The 15992-nt window shown below is 41.6% G+C and overlaps 1 protein-coding gene across 1 annotated transcript in view; it reads right to left on the bottom strand.

Annotated features, from left to right (window-relative positions):
- Window positions 1–1127: 1127 nt before the first annotated feature.
- Window positions 1128–15992, bottom strand: part of col7a1 (collagen, type VII, alpha 1) — a 103787-nt gene continuing 88922 nt past the window's right edge. The window contains exons 106-119 of the mRNA XM_070549245.1: window positions 11918–11971; window positions 11779–11832; window positions 11645–11707; window positions 11506–11568; window positions 11217–11333; window positions 10204–10281; window positions 9233–9286; window positions 9092–9140; window positions 8856–8864; window positions 6072–6155; window positions 4635–4751; window positions 3107–3217; window positions 2706–2891; window positions 1128–2636 (exon numbers count right to left, since the gene is read on the bottom strand). Coding sequence (XP_070405346.1) covers window positions 2608–2636; window positions 2706–2891; window positions 3107–3217; window positions 4635–4751; window positions 6072–6155; window positions 8856–8864; window positions 9092–9140; window positions 9233–9286; window positions 10204–10281; window positions 11217–11333; window positions 11506–11568; window positions 11645–11707; window positions 11779–11832; window positions 11918–11971 — 1068 coding nt within the window. The 3' untranslated portion in view covers window positions 1128–2607. The remainder of the gene's footprint in view (window positions 2637–2705; window positions 2892–3106; window positions 3218–4634; window positions 4752–6071; window positions 6156–8855; window positions 8865–9091; window positions 9141–9232; window positions 9287–10203; window positions 10282–11216; window positions 11334–11505; window positions 11569–11644; window positions 11708–11778; window positions 11833–11917; window positions 11972–15992) is intronic.

Genomic DNA, 15992 nt, shown 5'->3' with positions numbered 1-15992 from the left:
GCATGCTACTGGGCAATACACAACGTGACGTTCTCTCCGCAACGGATGTCGTAAATGAGGTGGTCCATTGTTGTTTTTCTAACAAAAATAACTTAAATACATCTATCTGCTCCTGGTTATAAAGTCCAAATAGTCCAAAATTGGTGTAAAAGCTGTTTCAAACAAGCTGTCGACATCTTGTTCCAGTCTGTTGCATCATCTCGCCCGCCACACGAATAGAGGGCCCTGATTGGCCCACAAAGCGGATAAAGCGCTGTGATTGGTTCACAAAGCAGACAGAGTGCTATAATTGGCGCACCATTATTGACCAATCACAGCAATGTGTTTGAAACCCTTCCAGAGAGCTGTGATTGGCCAGCCAGAATGCAGAGGTTCCAATGGAGTGTTTCTGGACCGAACTTTTGCAAAGCAAGAATTTGGTCTAGTTCACTAGGCTAGGACAAAGTCTCTTTAAGGCCAAAAGTGGTTTGATCTGAATTTGCAACAACAATTTACTAGGGGGTTTATCTTATTTTATATATGTTGAAATCTTTTATGAGTATGAAAACAATAAAATGGCAAACATCTTTGTTCTGGGAGTAACAGCTAATAAAATCTGTTAGTCTTCAGAGTTCTGATAAAAAGTCAGCTCTTGGAAATGTTACCTTTTTCCCTCTCCTGGTGGATGCAAGCACGTTCTTTCATTTTACTGTAGGTACATTTGTCACACATGCAACACAGATGAAAACCTTACAGCCTAACGAGAAAAAGGCTCAGGTATCTTCTGAGATGAAGTCCTGCGAAGGAAGAGGAGCTGATGAAGCTTGCTGATGCCAGATGAAGAAAGGTGAAGTTGACGTGGAATGAGTGTGACATGAATCAGGGGAAATCAACCGAAGGCAGAGAGCTAGGAGAGAAACACGGGAGGTGGAGTCGAGGCCAACAGGCGGAAAATCCTCTCATTAATAAAATCTGCTGATGAAATTAGAACATCTAATAAGTCATACACCTCCTCACACACCTAATTTTGGTTCCTTGTCCTCTCCGTTGAGCGATTGTGACGTGATTAGATGAGATTATCTGCTTTCAGACATTTATTGCTGTGTTTTATAACATGTTCCAGCTCAAAAACCAAACCGGACATTGACTTTATTTGTTACTCAAACATCGGGTTTATTAGAAATGACAGAAACAGACATGTGCACCATACAGAAACACAAGCAGACACTTTCAACACAAAAATATAAAAATACCTCTAAAAAATAGCACCTTTTGTTTGGCAGGTAAACATGCATCCATGATAAAAGTAACAACTTTCCCCCAAATAATAAAATACTTTATGTACAAAGACTTTTGTGCTTGATTCTTCATTTTCAAGAATAATAAACCATTTTATGATGTTTATGGTTACTTTGATATAAAGATGCATAAAAGGTTTGTTGGGAAAATCTGCAAATTCTGGATGTATTTGTTTACAAGGACGATTTTTTATGTTTGGCAGCTTTCGAGTAAGCTGGTTAAGTGATAAATGTAAAAATCTGATTCTGAGATCTGTTTGATGTCTAATCCTGATTCTGAAAAACCCAAACGTGTTTTAAAGACAACCCTAATAGAAAATACACCCCATATTTAGGCTCTTGGATATTCTCTGCTGGTGAAGATTAGAGAGGCTGAGATAAACTAAACGTTATGTTCCAACCACTTTCATCTGTACACACAATTATGAGAGATTATTCACATAATCCCAAATAAATCAGGATTAGAAACAGCCCTAGGCAGAGGGACCGTTTTCAAAAACATCCCTTTTGGAATATGATTGGAATCAGGATAGGGAAATGAACACAGTTGCTGTTAGTAAAAAGTATGGATGATATGTATCACGTGTTGCTTTCTTTACTTGAACAACATGCATGATCTGAAGTTGCTCTGAACTAATATTTGGAGTCCAAACTGAAAAGGTCGTAGAAGCAGCCCATTAATCAGCCATTTTCTTTTAAATCACATTTAGATGAAACATACATAGTCAGTTGTATTTCTGTCCTTTGCATCTTGGGGTTGGATTATTTGTTTTTATTCTGGAATGAGCTAAACTGCTGATTTTTCAAAATGAATAAATATTAGTTTTGAAGCCAGATTTAATCATTAAACAATTGCCCCTCAGGGATGATTAAAGTTTTTTGGAATTTGAATTTGAATTACTTTATTCTGTTGTAAAAATAAAACAGCCACGGTCTCTGCAGCAAAATTAGGTTTCTGTTTTCTTTATTACAATAAATGCTAGGGTTAGTGGAGTCATTTGCTCTCGTCCTTGCTCATATCCAGCTTTTAGTCCGACTGCTGAACTGAACTGTACTTCAATACTGAGGCTAAATAAAAATGAGAAAAACAAATGTTGGACTGAGACGTGAACTCTTGTTTTCTCACCTCACACACAGTAGTCGTTTTAACTATTCTCTTGTTTTGTTAAAATTAAACTGAAGTGTGGTCGTGGTATGTTCATTCAAAGACGGCTAAAATCTGGATGGGTTCTAATAAACAATAAATAAACAAAAAGAAACTGAACCACTGACATTTGAAAACAAAAGGATCTATTGAATCTGTCCCTTGTCAGAGGAGGGTTCGCCACAATCACCGTGTCGTTTTTAGGAGACGAGGACCTGAAAGACAGACATTGTATTAGTTGTGTCTGTTAAATATTTAAAGGAGTTTCTGTGTGGTTCTTGTACCTTCGCCGGTCGTCCTGGTGCAGACTTCCTCACACTCCTCCTGCTGAAAGAAACGATTGTTGTTTCCTTTACAGCCACCATAGACAAAAGGCCTGCAGGCTTGGGTCTGGCTGCTGAAGTACCAACGCAGGGTGTATCGCTGACAGTCACCCTCATCCATGGGGAGCAGACAAAAGTTCACTGGATCTAAAGCATGAGAGACGTGTGAAAAAGGCTGAATGCATAGAAGACGAACTGAGAGGATGAGATGAAAAGGATGCTGGTCCAAGAGAGAGCAGTTGTGAAAAATAAGGTTGTGCAAACATAGATTTGGGGTGAATAAAGGTGGGGTGAAACTGTTTCTTGATTTCATGCATGCATATCTTTAGTTAGAATAGTTAACACCACGTGGACTAGCTCACCTTCCCCTTTGGCCATCCTCTTCGATCTGACAGATCCAGACGGGTCTGCCATAAGAGGCATAACCTTCTGTTTTTTCTGATTGTCAACTGCTGCTGGAATGTCAGCACCTGCTTATACACACGCACGCACACACACACACACACACACACACACACACACACACACACACACACACAGTAAAATGACGCAATTACATTAAACTTAGGTGGAAGCAACACATGAACATGATAACAGAAGAGTAGGACTGATAGCTCTATCACCCCTCTGCTGTTTAAATGCAGACACTTGGGATGGCTTAAAAATTCCCTCAAAATGGCGTATGATCACATCTAACCCTTTAAAAAATAATATCTAAAATGTGCTATTTTTCAAGTTAGATTTGAAAAGCAACATATCCAGTTACTAGTGGTTCTTAGAATATCTAAAAAGATGAGAGACAGATCTTTTAGCTATCAGGCTCCTCTCCTCTGGAACCAGCTCCCAGCTTTAGTCCGTTAGACAGACACCTTGTCTACTTGTTAAGACTAGGCTTTATGTGTTTTTATTTGATAGGGACCATGCTTCCATTCTATCAGCCCAGATTTCTCCCAGACCCAACCTCCCACATGCCTCCATTTAAAAGGCTAGATTATCCAGAGTTATCCCTGTCGTTGTGCTGCTATAGGCTTAGACTTCTGGAGGACATACTGACCACTTTCCACACTCTGCTACTTCCTTCTACTACTACTCTAATTTCATCATTTGTTAACTTTGTATTTTCTCTAACTGTTTCTCTCCCCAGAGGAAGTGACAACAGTGTTCTGCTGAGCTGTGGTGGCCACATGGTGGGGGCCATCGGCTGGCACACTACTGCTAACCATTTAAACATTCTCCCTACCCTGATAACATTTTACTATCTATAACATGGAATGTGCTACTACTAGTTCACCTGTTGAATTTTCACTAATTCACTAAGATAAAGACAATAAAGTGTATCTCTTACTAAATAGAATATCTACTAAGAAATCATCATGTAGCCATAGAAACACTACTTGGTATATGTGGTGTGTGTGTGTGTGTGTGTGTGTGTGTGTGCGTGCGCATGTGTGTGCGTGCGTGTGTGTGTGTGTGTGTGTGTGTGTGTGTGTGTGTGTGTGTGGTGGGGGGTGTCTGCTCTGTCTTCTCGATCCCCAGTGAGTTGTGGAGGATGGCTGCTTATACTGAGCCAGGATGCTCTGGAGGTTTCTTCCTGTTAAAAGGGAGTTTTACTCTCCACTGTCGCTAAATGCTTTCTTAGAATGAGGATTGCTGTGATGTCACCGACACTAGTCAAAAGACTCGATGCAATCTGCTGGGTTCCTCATATAGGAAACTTTTTACTGATTGGTTTAACAAACTGAACTGCATTGGAAGGTTTACCCTGAGAGCCCTGAGACAACTCTTGGTTTTGTGCTGTATATAAAAACTGAATTGAAGCCAAAAATATTTTTACTATAATAAAGTATTTCACCATATCCAGTAAGAAAGACAAATTACTGTCAGACTCACTGGCTGCCTGTGTGGCGTGGTAGAGCAGGTCATCCCTGGGATCATCCAGAGCCTCGATGGAGTAAATGTGTTCGTAGTCTGGGTCATTGGTGTTCACCACCACCCGCAGCTCCCGGCCTGAAACAGGTAAGTCAGCACAGGACAGACAACCTTCGTTTGACTGTGAAACTCTAACCTTCAGCCAGAGTGGAGGGCTTAAACACCCTTTAGCACCAACAGATTTCCAACCTTTTCAGTTCCCTACATTGTGATCACGCTTTTAAAGTCGTTCTTTCGTACCTCCTCAAACACAAAGGTTTTCACCAACATAAAAAGAATATCAAAGAATAAATAAATTAATTAATTAAATTAATTAATTCCTTTGCAGAGGCCGTACGGACACCGGACCACATCTGTTCCATTCTCTGTGTGAATGAAGCGCAGGAGTTATTTTAAGGTCTTCCTGTTTTCCCTGCATTAATTGTGTTATTTTGCCGGTTTCCTCAACTTCAGTTCCTTTTACTGAACCTCCTGATTACTCACCTGCACCTTGGCTCCAACACCTACCAAATGCGACAGATAATGCAAATGTATTGCCACCATGATAAAGGTCACTCTGCCAGCGGGTTAGAATCACATAAGTCTTTAAAGAGCTGAGAGTAATTTAATCTTGCTAGCAGCAAGCACATTAGAAAGATTTACTTACACGTGGGATTTCTTTAGTTAAGTAAATTTACCCAAAACCTCCCTTTCAAAAACAGTTTTCCTGCTAGAAGAAACACGTAACAGGCTTTTATAAAACAATCATGAAGCCTCGTGTTTCATAGATCAGGTTCGACAAGATTTTGTTGAAGGTTTGAAATTATTTGTTGGAGACCAGAAAACCTTTCAGAAAAACCAGCATTAGTCCAGCAGCCCAACAATCAGACTGTTAGCTTAGAGAGGCTTGATTTATTCTGCCAAGAAGACACAAAAGTGACTTTGAATGATTTGGTTCAGCTTCGATGTTTCTGAAAAGAGTCATGAGAGACGAAAAAATAAAAAAGTTTGATCATTTAATGGGATTATTACCAAGAGGAACAAACCCTTCCAATGAAGCAGCTAAGTAATAAATCTTCTACAATGAATATCAGAGCTACGTTTCACCTCTTGCAGAACTTTTCGATAAATTTGCAAAATTTCTTTTGCACAACCTTGAAAATATCCTGTTGGCTGTAAACCAGCATGCCTCTAATTACAGAACCGCTAAACCATACTACAGCAGTTTTCTGTGTACAAAGAGACACGAATCATGTTTTATCGGTGGGCCACAGATGGAGTCCTCTGTTTTCTTGTTGAGAAAACCACCCAGTGCTCAGAGATCTCCAAGTGTAGCACCAGCAGTTTATTGTTTGTTATGGAGGAGTGCTCAGAAAGAGAGACTGGAGTTAATTGCTGAGCTCTGGAAGAAAAACTCACCCTTCTCACCATTCAGAAGCAGTTGCTGCTCTGTGGTAGGCCAAGCCCTGAGTGTGGGCTGGGACCGAGTATCTGGGTCTGAACCTGAAAAAGTTGGACAGGAAGGAGAGCAAACATAGGCGCCAAAAAACGCAGAGAGAAGATTCAGAAGGCAAAAAAGGACCAGGTGTTACACAGAAGCAAAGAATGAGGTGAGAAAAGCTCAGGTAGGACTGTGGTGTTTAAAAAGTTTGTGAAACTTTTAGAATTGTCTTTATTTCTGCTTTAATGAGAACTGAAACATCTTCAATTAAAAAAATACACATTACAAAGCCTTAATAAGACTGAACAAGGGGAAAATTTCTTGCATAACAAGTTTGTTTTGAGAATAAATTAGAAATTGTTCTTGTAAAATCATTATGTGACTAAATGAGAGAGAACAAACTATAATACTGCCTCTGCAGTCAGGTGACCAGTGATCGCAAAAAGTTTGTGAACCATTTTCTGAATGTGACCTGAAGCATTGTCAGATTTTTCACTAAAGCCCTTAAAGTTGATAAAGCGGACATTAACGGCAAATGCTTCACTTGATTTAATTTGAAGGAACTGTAACTTGATATTCCAAATCTTTCTGACCAATGGCAGGCCCATATACCAGTGAAACTTTAAAATGTTGAATCCAGTGCAAAAGTTAATTATTGTCAGTATTTCTACTTAAATTGTTGAACTAATATATGAGATAGACTCATTATATGCATAGCTAGACATTTATTTGTTATAATTGAGATATTTATGGCTTACATTTGATGAAAACTCCACATTCAAAATCTCAGACAATTAGAATATTGTAAAAAGGTTAAATATTTTTGACTCGAAGTGTCACACTCTAATAAGCTAATGAATCCAAAACACCTGCAAACGGTTCCCGAGCCTTTAGATGGTCTCTCAGTCTAGGATGAAATACTGACTTTTGCACCATATTCAAATTTTTTTAGTTCCACCTGTGTCATTAAAATATTACCATTGGCCCCACGGAGACGTTATTTGATTTGAAATGAAAGTAATTATCGTGTGACATATTTTTCAACCCTGAAATAAGATGTTTGGATTTGATGACATAATCCTGAATCATCAGCAAAGCAGCACAGAACATGAAGCAACACACACCAGCGGAGAACTGTCTATCAGAAGCACCGGTTGGAGCACTGGCTTCGTAAAGTGACTTGACGTAACTCTTGTTGTGAAATGGCCCTTCATAAATAAACTGAATTGAATTGAATAACAATGCTGTGCATGACAGGGTTGCAAGAACAACGTCGCCGCTCTCCTAAAAGAACATTATTGCTCATCTGCAGATTTATCAGGTGGACAAGCCAGAGAGCTATTGGAGACATGTCTTGTATATGGTTGAGACAAAAATAAACCCTTTTGGTTTCAATGTGAAGGCTTATGTTTAGAGAAAAAAAAATTCACTTAATTCTAGCATACAAATCCCTTCTACTGCAATGCATGGTGGTGGTAGTGTTGTGGATTGGGCCTGTGTTCCTGCATCAGGGCCAAAAAGGTTTTCATTACTGACAGAACAATGAACTTTGATTATTAAAAGCAATTACTAAAGGAAAAGGTCAGAACATCTGTCCTTGAACTGAATCACAAGACAAAGTCATCATTAAGCAAGACATGTGAGCACACAAGTCCTGACGTTCTTACAAGTGAGATGCTGTGGGTACGTAATGCTAAATCAAAATAAGAAATATTTGTGTTTCATTACTTATGTTTTCTTTGTATGAAAATCTGAGGATGGTTCAGTATATTTTAAGCAGAGTTGTAGACAGTTGTTGCAGGTTTACAAACTTTCAGGCACCACTGTAGGAATCCTGACCCTGAAACACGGCAGAGGTGAAACCATAGTTTGGGTTCTCTTTCTTCAACCTAGTCCTGTTATTTTGTCAGTTCTAGAATAATTCTTTTGAAATTGTGTAATTCTGTTTAAGACTGGACGTTAGTAGCTGACGTGGGATCCATAAAGGTTGATTATGTTGTAAATGCAAATTATTTTACCAACACATAGTTACTTCAAATGATTGTGTAAAACAAGTCAAGTTATTTGTATTCCTTATATATATATATATATATATATATATATATATATATATATATATTTTTTTTTTTTAACAAATGTGATGTTTCAGACAGGAACAGAAATATAGAACAATTCCAAAGGGTTTAAATCATGTATAAAGTTTTATACACACATCAACAACACCCTCTCAAAGCACCACAAAAATCCTTCCACCACTCCGACACAAACACCAGCTCAAAGGATTCACCAGATGTGGTTCTAATCCTTCCAGGATGTTGTCACAGTCAATGACTCCAGAAAGCTTAAGTCATGACTGAGTTTGCAATTAAAAACATGAAACAGTTCTTGAATTAAACATGAATGAAAATGTGCGTTGGCCTGTAAAGCTGCGTGTTTGTTACCAGCGTGCCTCAGCATCACTTATCTCATGCTGCTGAAGCAGCTCCTGCACATGTAGCCCTGCATCGATTTAACCGCTGAGTCAGCAAACTGTTCAAAATCTGGGGATTTTAACATTTATTTCTGCACACATTTTACTTCCCACAATAGAAAAACAGTTTATTAATATAAAAGGACACGTTGTAATAACTTAAATGTGGTAAACATGGGATCGTGCATCCTAGTTTAGATTCCATAGGTAAGTAAAGCTATGACTCATCACAGTGAGTCAGTCCGCTGCATTTATTTATTTATTTACTGTTACAGTTGGAAGGTTCACTCACCTCCACATGCTGAGGATCAAACAAATGGACCGAAGAGAATTGGAGAGAGAGAAGGGTGTGGGGGGTGTGGGGGGTGGGGGGGGGGGCAATAAAGATTAGATGCAGGTAACACATCACTTCCAAATGTTTGGCTGCTACCGCTCCACAGCGGAGTGGATACTGTGACTCAAGCGTAACGGTCCAAATGTAAAGTTCAACTTGTGAACAATAAAAATTAGTTGAATGAAAAGACTCACCACAGTGCTGATTCATCTCTGAGCGAACGTAGTCCCTGATCTCATCCTCCTGCATTCAAAACAAAGAGGGTAAACGGGCATGTGTGTGTGGGCCATTTGGAGTCTTCCAACTGGGCCCTGTGGGAATGATGTCACACTGACCGTCATGCCAGCATCTCCTTTGTCTCCCTTGGTTCCATCTGGCCCGATCTCTCCCTACAACATGTACAGGTGTGAGTAAGCACACGCCCCGCAGCGAGACCTCCAGCAGAACCGTTCTATAGACTCAGATGCATCAGGGGAGCAGATGCAACATCCAAAATGGAAGGTTTAATAAATAATAAAGTCAAATCAAAGCGTGGGAAAAACAAAACAGGTTTATTTTATAAAAATCCTGAACAAAGTGGAATGACCTCAGTTTGGAGAAATACAGAGTAGCTTTGACCAGATTGACGAGCTAACAGCCGTTTGCAATGTGGACTGCTGCTTTTTTAAAACAACCCTAATCCCCCAATAATGTTCCGTTTATGTGAATAACCATTTTTTATTATTTATTTATCAGTTGTTTGAAAAGTTAACATCCAAATAGCTAGCTGGAGTACTTCTGGTACCTTCTGGTACCACTTGGTGTTTTGAAGACATCCAATAACAGAGTAACATGACACCAGAGGCAATGTTATGGTTTGTAAAATAGATGTTGCATCAACTATGAAGATTTAGAGAATGGAGCCGTTTTAGGACCACAGACTTGGTGACTTTGCAACTTGTTTTGTTAGGACTAGCTGATGGTCACAGCTAATCTGCGATTTTCCAAGTTGAAGTTAAAGCTAACCACAAGATATTATTAGTCTGTAACAATTCTACAGAAACCCAATTAGAAATATCCAAATAACACTTTTAACTTGTGAGATCCCCAAGAAAAGCAAACATTTCATTAATAAAATAGGTTATTGTACATTTCCGGCGTTCCAGCTGGAAACATTAGGCCTTTTGTTCTGACCAGAATATTTATTCTGCCCGAGTTTCCTTGTTTTAGACAGGAGGAACTATGGGAACTGGGTAGTTCTGACCTCCCCTGGGTACGTTACATGAATGATAGGAAACTACAGGACAGCTCAAGAAAAGCTCCTGACCTGTTCTCCTCGCTCCCCTGGGATTCCCGGGATACCACGAGGACCGACCGTTGCAGGACCAACTGGACCTCTCTCCCCCTGACACACAAGTCCGAACAATATTCACTGAACAAAACATCATGACCACTGACAGGTGAAGTTAAATAACTGATTATAAAATACAAAGGAACCTGTAAGTGCGTGTTGTTCCAGTAAAAATGTGTCAGAACACGTGTTTAATGGCAAGTTTAGCTCCTTTTTAGGAATAAAATAGAATGGAAGCCAACTCCTGAGCCCCCTACTGGTTTCAGAGCAGTTTTAAATGCGGGCGTTGTTATCAGAAGAAGTCAGCAGCATCAGAAATGATCAAATGATGACCTTGTCTTCATGCATTTAAATTCTACTGAGTACTTCTATGCACTTCCTTAAGACTGAGATCCTCTGTGAGGAAGCATAACTCCTCTCTCTGCAGCATTTGGAAAAGCCATGTTGAGTGTTGGGTTTAAATGAGGATTTCTTCACGGATTAAAGATTATTCCTGTAACAAAATTTATTTTTGCAATGGTTTGCTCATGTTGAGGCCCTTCCGTCTTTTCTCAGATATGACCTTTGTGTTTGATCTGCTGAGAACAAAGATCCCTGACAGCGGTCCTCCCTATTGATCAAAGTTATTAGGTTTAGCAGGTTTTTTTTATTTTACTGCTTTTCAGTCTCCTCAGCAGAGCTCAAGGTCACATAAAGATAAGAGCATCCATCAAAGCGACTTGATGTGGCCCTTCACCCTCTCACCAGCTTTCTTTATTTACTTGATGATGTAGCAGACAAGCCAGGAATGCACAAAACCTTCAAACCGTCAATCATCATGAAGCAATAAATAAAAATATAAAACACAGCTGCAAATAGAGGAAGACATAAAGATATTATCTTTCTTTTCTGTTAGATCACCATAACTGGTGCACAGTCCAAACCAGCACTTGAACTGGTGGAACAAAAATCTTCAATAACTTATCATGAAGACAAAGTAGAGGAGTCACCTTCTGTCCCTGGAGCCCCTCTGGGCCTTTAGCACCAGTCGGACCTTGTGGGCCGGTCAGGCCGGGAGGCCCATCTCCTCCTCTGGGACCAGGAGGACCGGGCACACCAGGTGGTCCCTGTTTGAAGTGCAGACATCATTACATGTTTGTTTCATTGTGCGCCTCTGAGTGTGAGTGATGCTGCAGTGATGGTGTGAGAATCAGCGTGTGATCTGATAGGCTGATCTTTGTTTAGATTTGTATGTATGACGGCACGCAGCTGCTGCACAGGTGGAAGTTAGAAACTCACCCTATCACCTTTCTCTCCTTGCGTTCCCTTGGGTCCGGAAACCCCGTCATAACCACGTTCACCCTGCATCCACACAAAAATACAAGTTAGTTTGTGCATTTTGATCAACTTCCTGATATTTTAATGCTCTTCACAATACCTTAGGGCCAGCCAATCCCTCTTTTCCAGGTATTCCTGGAGCCCCGGCAGCTCCAACGTCACCCTGGAAAACAGAGAGTATGTTTAACTGTGATGAATTTGTTTCTGATTCCTCTTTTGTTTCACTACTCTTACCTGTTCACCTTTTCTCCCTGGAAGCCCCGACCGTCCGTGAATACCAGCATCCCCCTGAGCACACAAAATGTTATCACAAATTACAATTTGACTCAAGTTTACATTTTTTCTCTTCACCATCCAGTTTTCGTTGGCTCACCTTTTCTCCTTTGGGTCCACTGGCTCCACAAAGGCCTTTGGGTCCACGATCACCCTGGAAACACAAAAGCTCATCACCAACAGGCGCATCAAATGACTCAGAGTGGACAAAAAAAAAAAAAAACACCAAAGCAACGAAGCAAAGAGCCCATCCACGCGGACTGTTCTTTTACCTACCACTCAGAAAGCACTTACACCCACCATGAACATTAAACAACTTGCTGCAAGTTTCCATTAGCAGCGGGTAAGACGCAGACAGAAAGCATGAAAAGGTATGATAAGAGAGCCGGCTGCAGGGAGATCAGAGGAAGAGAGGAGGTGGTATCCATCCCTGACATGTGCATTTACACACATGGTGCTGGTGTCATGTTTCGTGTTTCACTACATTTTTCCTTTCATGATAAAGATTGATAGTTTAAATAAGTTACGACTGTTATTAGGTTGACCCAATTACAGAGTTATAGTAGGAGAATTTGTTTTTCTCTTGTATAATTCAACCTATGAAACCATCCATCATGGGACACACTTTAAAGCAGCCCTAGAGAGTTTTTAACACTTTAAGCTATTGCTTTAAAAATGCTTTCAGTGGTTCTTGAGCCTTAAACGTAACCAGAATCACATTGGACAGCACTCTTCAGCCCTCTGCTGACCAGAAACTGCACCTAACAGTTTTGTGGTTCAGGTAGGAACTCTAGTGGGAGGTATCTACCGAACATGAAGGCTAGCAGTTAGCTTTTCAGTAAGCACAATAAGAGGATTCTAGCTGTTTTTTTTTTGGGGGGGGGGGGGGGGGGGCATTATGGCAGACTCTGTCTCTGATGTCGCGTCCTGCTCTCTCTCTCTCTCTCTCTCTCTCTCTCTCTCCCTCTCTCTCTAGCTGTTTTTACAGGACCATAGCCTTTGCAAAACGGGATTTGCCGTGGCACGCTGGGGAGGATTTTGGCATTTATAGTAGCAAAGCTGAAGCTAGAATAAACTGCCATCAGGCATCTCTCAGACCAAGACGGGATAAAGGGAGGTCCTTGGGCCGCCCCCCCCGCATGTGACGTACAGGGTCGCGCATTCAGCGTCAGACGGAAGACACGTCAGACTGATGACATTTCTTATTCAGGACCTTTAGCTCGATGTGACCTGCTTTTGGTCCCATGTGACGCCCCGCTCAGCCGGTGTTTTCACCACTCTGTCGAACAGCTGGCTGTCTCTCACCGTCCCCGTAAAAAGGTGACTGGTCTGTTCGTCCGCTCGCACGGCCAAAAGCTCCATGGTCTCCGCGTTCCTCCAGCCGGCTTTCCTTCAGGCCGGCACTTGGCGCGCAGTACACGTTACTAATGCGACCACCCAGCGGGGGGTGGGGGTGGGGGTGGGGGGGTGGGGGGGGTGGGGGGGCTCCCACAGTCGCTCCAAAGGGATTAGCGGGGCTGACACGCGTTTAGCCGTCAGAGGCAAGGGGCTGATGCGGCAATATTACTACCAAGTGAGGTGGAACGAATGCCGCAGTATTCTCACAGTGTCATGCCGGCATGGCGCGTTTATAGACATACCATTGCGGTAATATTATGCCGATTTACCGGCATGGTGTGTCCTATAAAAGCAGCTTCTGAAACTGCTGTGTGTGCTCCTCACTGCAGGCTGTCCTTGTGCAGCTGCTGCTGCTAGAACAGCACGTAGTGAGTACATGGTGAGTTTTTACCCCCAGTGAGGCAGAAAATATCAAACCGGTCAGAAATTCACCTCAGCGTCTCATGAGGCGGAAAACTCAGTGGAAATCAGGCACACACGGCGAGGTATCTGCTGAGCAAACGGTCATTGGAGGCCGTTTGCTCAGCAGTTGTATGACAGGCTTAAAAAACTATATGTACGCTGATGGCCTCGAACACATCGAATGCTGTTCCACCCCTTCACGACTGCCTTACAGAACTGAGGAGATGGTTAGCTTCTAATCTTTTAAAATGGAAATGAGTCAAAAACAGAAGTGGTTCTTTTTGATCTACGCAACCCCTCACACCAACTCTCCATCTCTAATTTCTCTAGCATCACTCCCCAACAATGTATGACCAGCCTTGGGGTTAAATTGGATGCAGGTTTTTCAGAGGCCAAACATGTTTCTTTCAACTGCACCGCCTAGCTCGTCTCAAACCAATTTTAAAACAGCATCATTTAGAGTCTGTCATTCATGCTTTTATAACATCACGCCTGGACTTTGCTAACTTGATACCCATTGAGGTCCCTGCCTTGGCCCTTAACAGACTGCAGAAGATACAGAACGCAGCTGCCAGGTTTTAAACAAACACTAACCGAAGGCACCACATCACTAATGTCCATGCTCAATTACACTGGCTCCCAGTTCACTTTCAAGTAAGGTTCAAGGTGCTGACATTTGTCTTTAAACCCTTAAATGGTCTTTTCCCAGTTTATTTGTCAGACCTGATCCTCCACTATGTCTCTGTGCGCACCCTGAGGTCTGCTGAGCTCCTGTTACTTTGCATACCCACCATGAAGCACAACTCACAGGGGTAGTGGGCCTTGTTTGATGCCCCACACTTATGCCAGTTTCACACTGGAAGCATCAGCGGTGCGAAATGGCAGAGGAAATATTTACTTGCGAACTTCAAAGCCGTCCTTTTCACACCGGGAGAATCTTGGCAGCGGCACGGCTTCCTCGCTGTGCTCTTCGCTGGACTTGCGAGATCACACGATCCCTCGAGACTTCAGGTCACGGTTTGTTTATGCAATCCGCCATTAAACCAAAACGGAAGACATCATGTTTGATATCACTGTTTGATGTCATATATGATGTTGTTCCTCTCCACCACCAGAAATAAAGCCATGAATAACACACCGCTGCACTTCTGGAGCAATGCTGTGAGTAAATAAGCTGTTGGGTCACATGTAAGCTTCATATATATGAAATTGCATCGCTGTAGTACTTTTATTTTTAAATTTACCAGTGATTTTATACTAAAACTCTGTGTGACTTCCTGTCGAGCCCTATGTTAACTGCGGAAATTGACGCATCCCAGAAGCGGCACGTGGCAAACATAGAACCCGATCCTATTTTTGGCGGCACAGCGCGGCACGCTGCTTCTGGGACGCGCCTGGAAATTTCCGTGTCGCGGTTGGTTTGAAACACTCCCTAGACTATAATGGAGTCCGCGCCGCCGAAGCTTTCAGTGTGAAACTGGGGTTAGAACGCTCCACACCTTTCTGTCTGACAGGCACCATCCCTCACTCGCTTCAATTCACTGGTAAAGACCCACTTCTATGACATGGCATTTGGGCAGTGATTATTTATATCTTGCTCTATGTTTTATTGTTGTTTGTTTTAATCTGTTTTATTTACTGTATGTTAAGCCTACTTTTATTGTACAGCACTTTGTTCAGATCTCATGTTGTGTTTTTAATGTGCTTTAGAAATAAATATGGTATGGTAAGCGTTGCTTCAAGTAGTCTGATCCTCACTAGAAACCATAATTACCATCAGTAGATGTTATCATTCATTTCTTTTGCACCCTAATAAAGGTGTGTTTCAAAACTCTGCTCTAATTTTAGTGAAAAAACATCTCATCCAACTAGAATCCAGAAAATGTGTGATAACTCACCAGTAGGTCTTGAAAACCTACAGCAAACATAGTTGTCCAAACAAGGGCTGCATTCCATTAAGGAAAAGATCTGGGGTCTCATTTATCAAACATTGCGTAGAATCCTTACTAAAACTGTACTTAAGCTCTGCAAAAAATATGTACTTACACCAAGTAGATTTGTGACCTATCAAACATGGAGTACGCACAGCTACAGAGATCTTCCCTGTACAAGTAGCGAGGGCACATAATTAATTGGGTCACAGTGACAGGACACACACTGTCACAGACGCATGACATTCTGTCTCAATCTGTCCACCTGCTGATATTCTGCATTCCGTATTCTGCGCTGCAGGCTGTGTGTGTGTGTGTGAGTCTGCACGCATGTGTGTGTACGCGCATGCGTGTGTGTGTACGAGCGCGCATGTGTGTGTGGGGGGGTCTTGTTCTGTGTGAAAATGAAGCGGTACAAATGATAATGCAGCAGGATTTCATAAT

Source organism: Nothobranchius furzeri, chromosome 3 (genome assembly GCF_043380555.1).
Source record: "Nothobranchius furzeri strain GRZ-AD chromosome 3, NfurGRZ-RIMD1, whole genome shotgun sequence".
In the NCBI taxonomy this organism is placed as follows: domain Eukaryota; kingdom Metazoa; phylum Chordata; class Actinopteri; order Cyprinodontiformes; family Nothobranchiidae; genus Nothobranchius; species Nothobranchius furzeri.
This window is presented reverse-complemented; position numbering and strand designations above follow the sequence as displayed.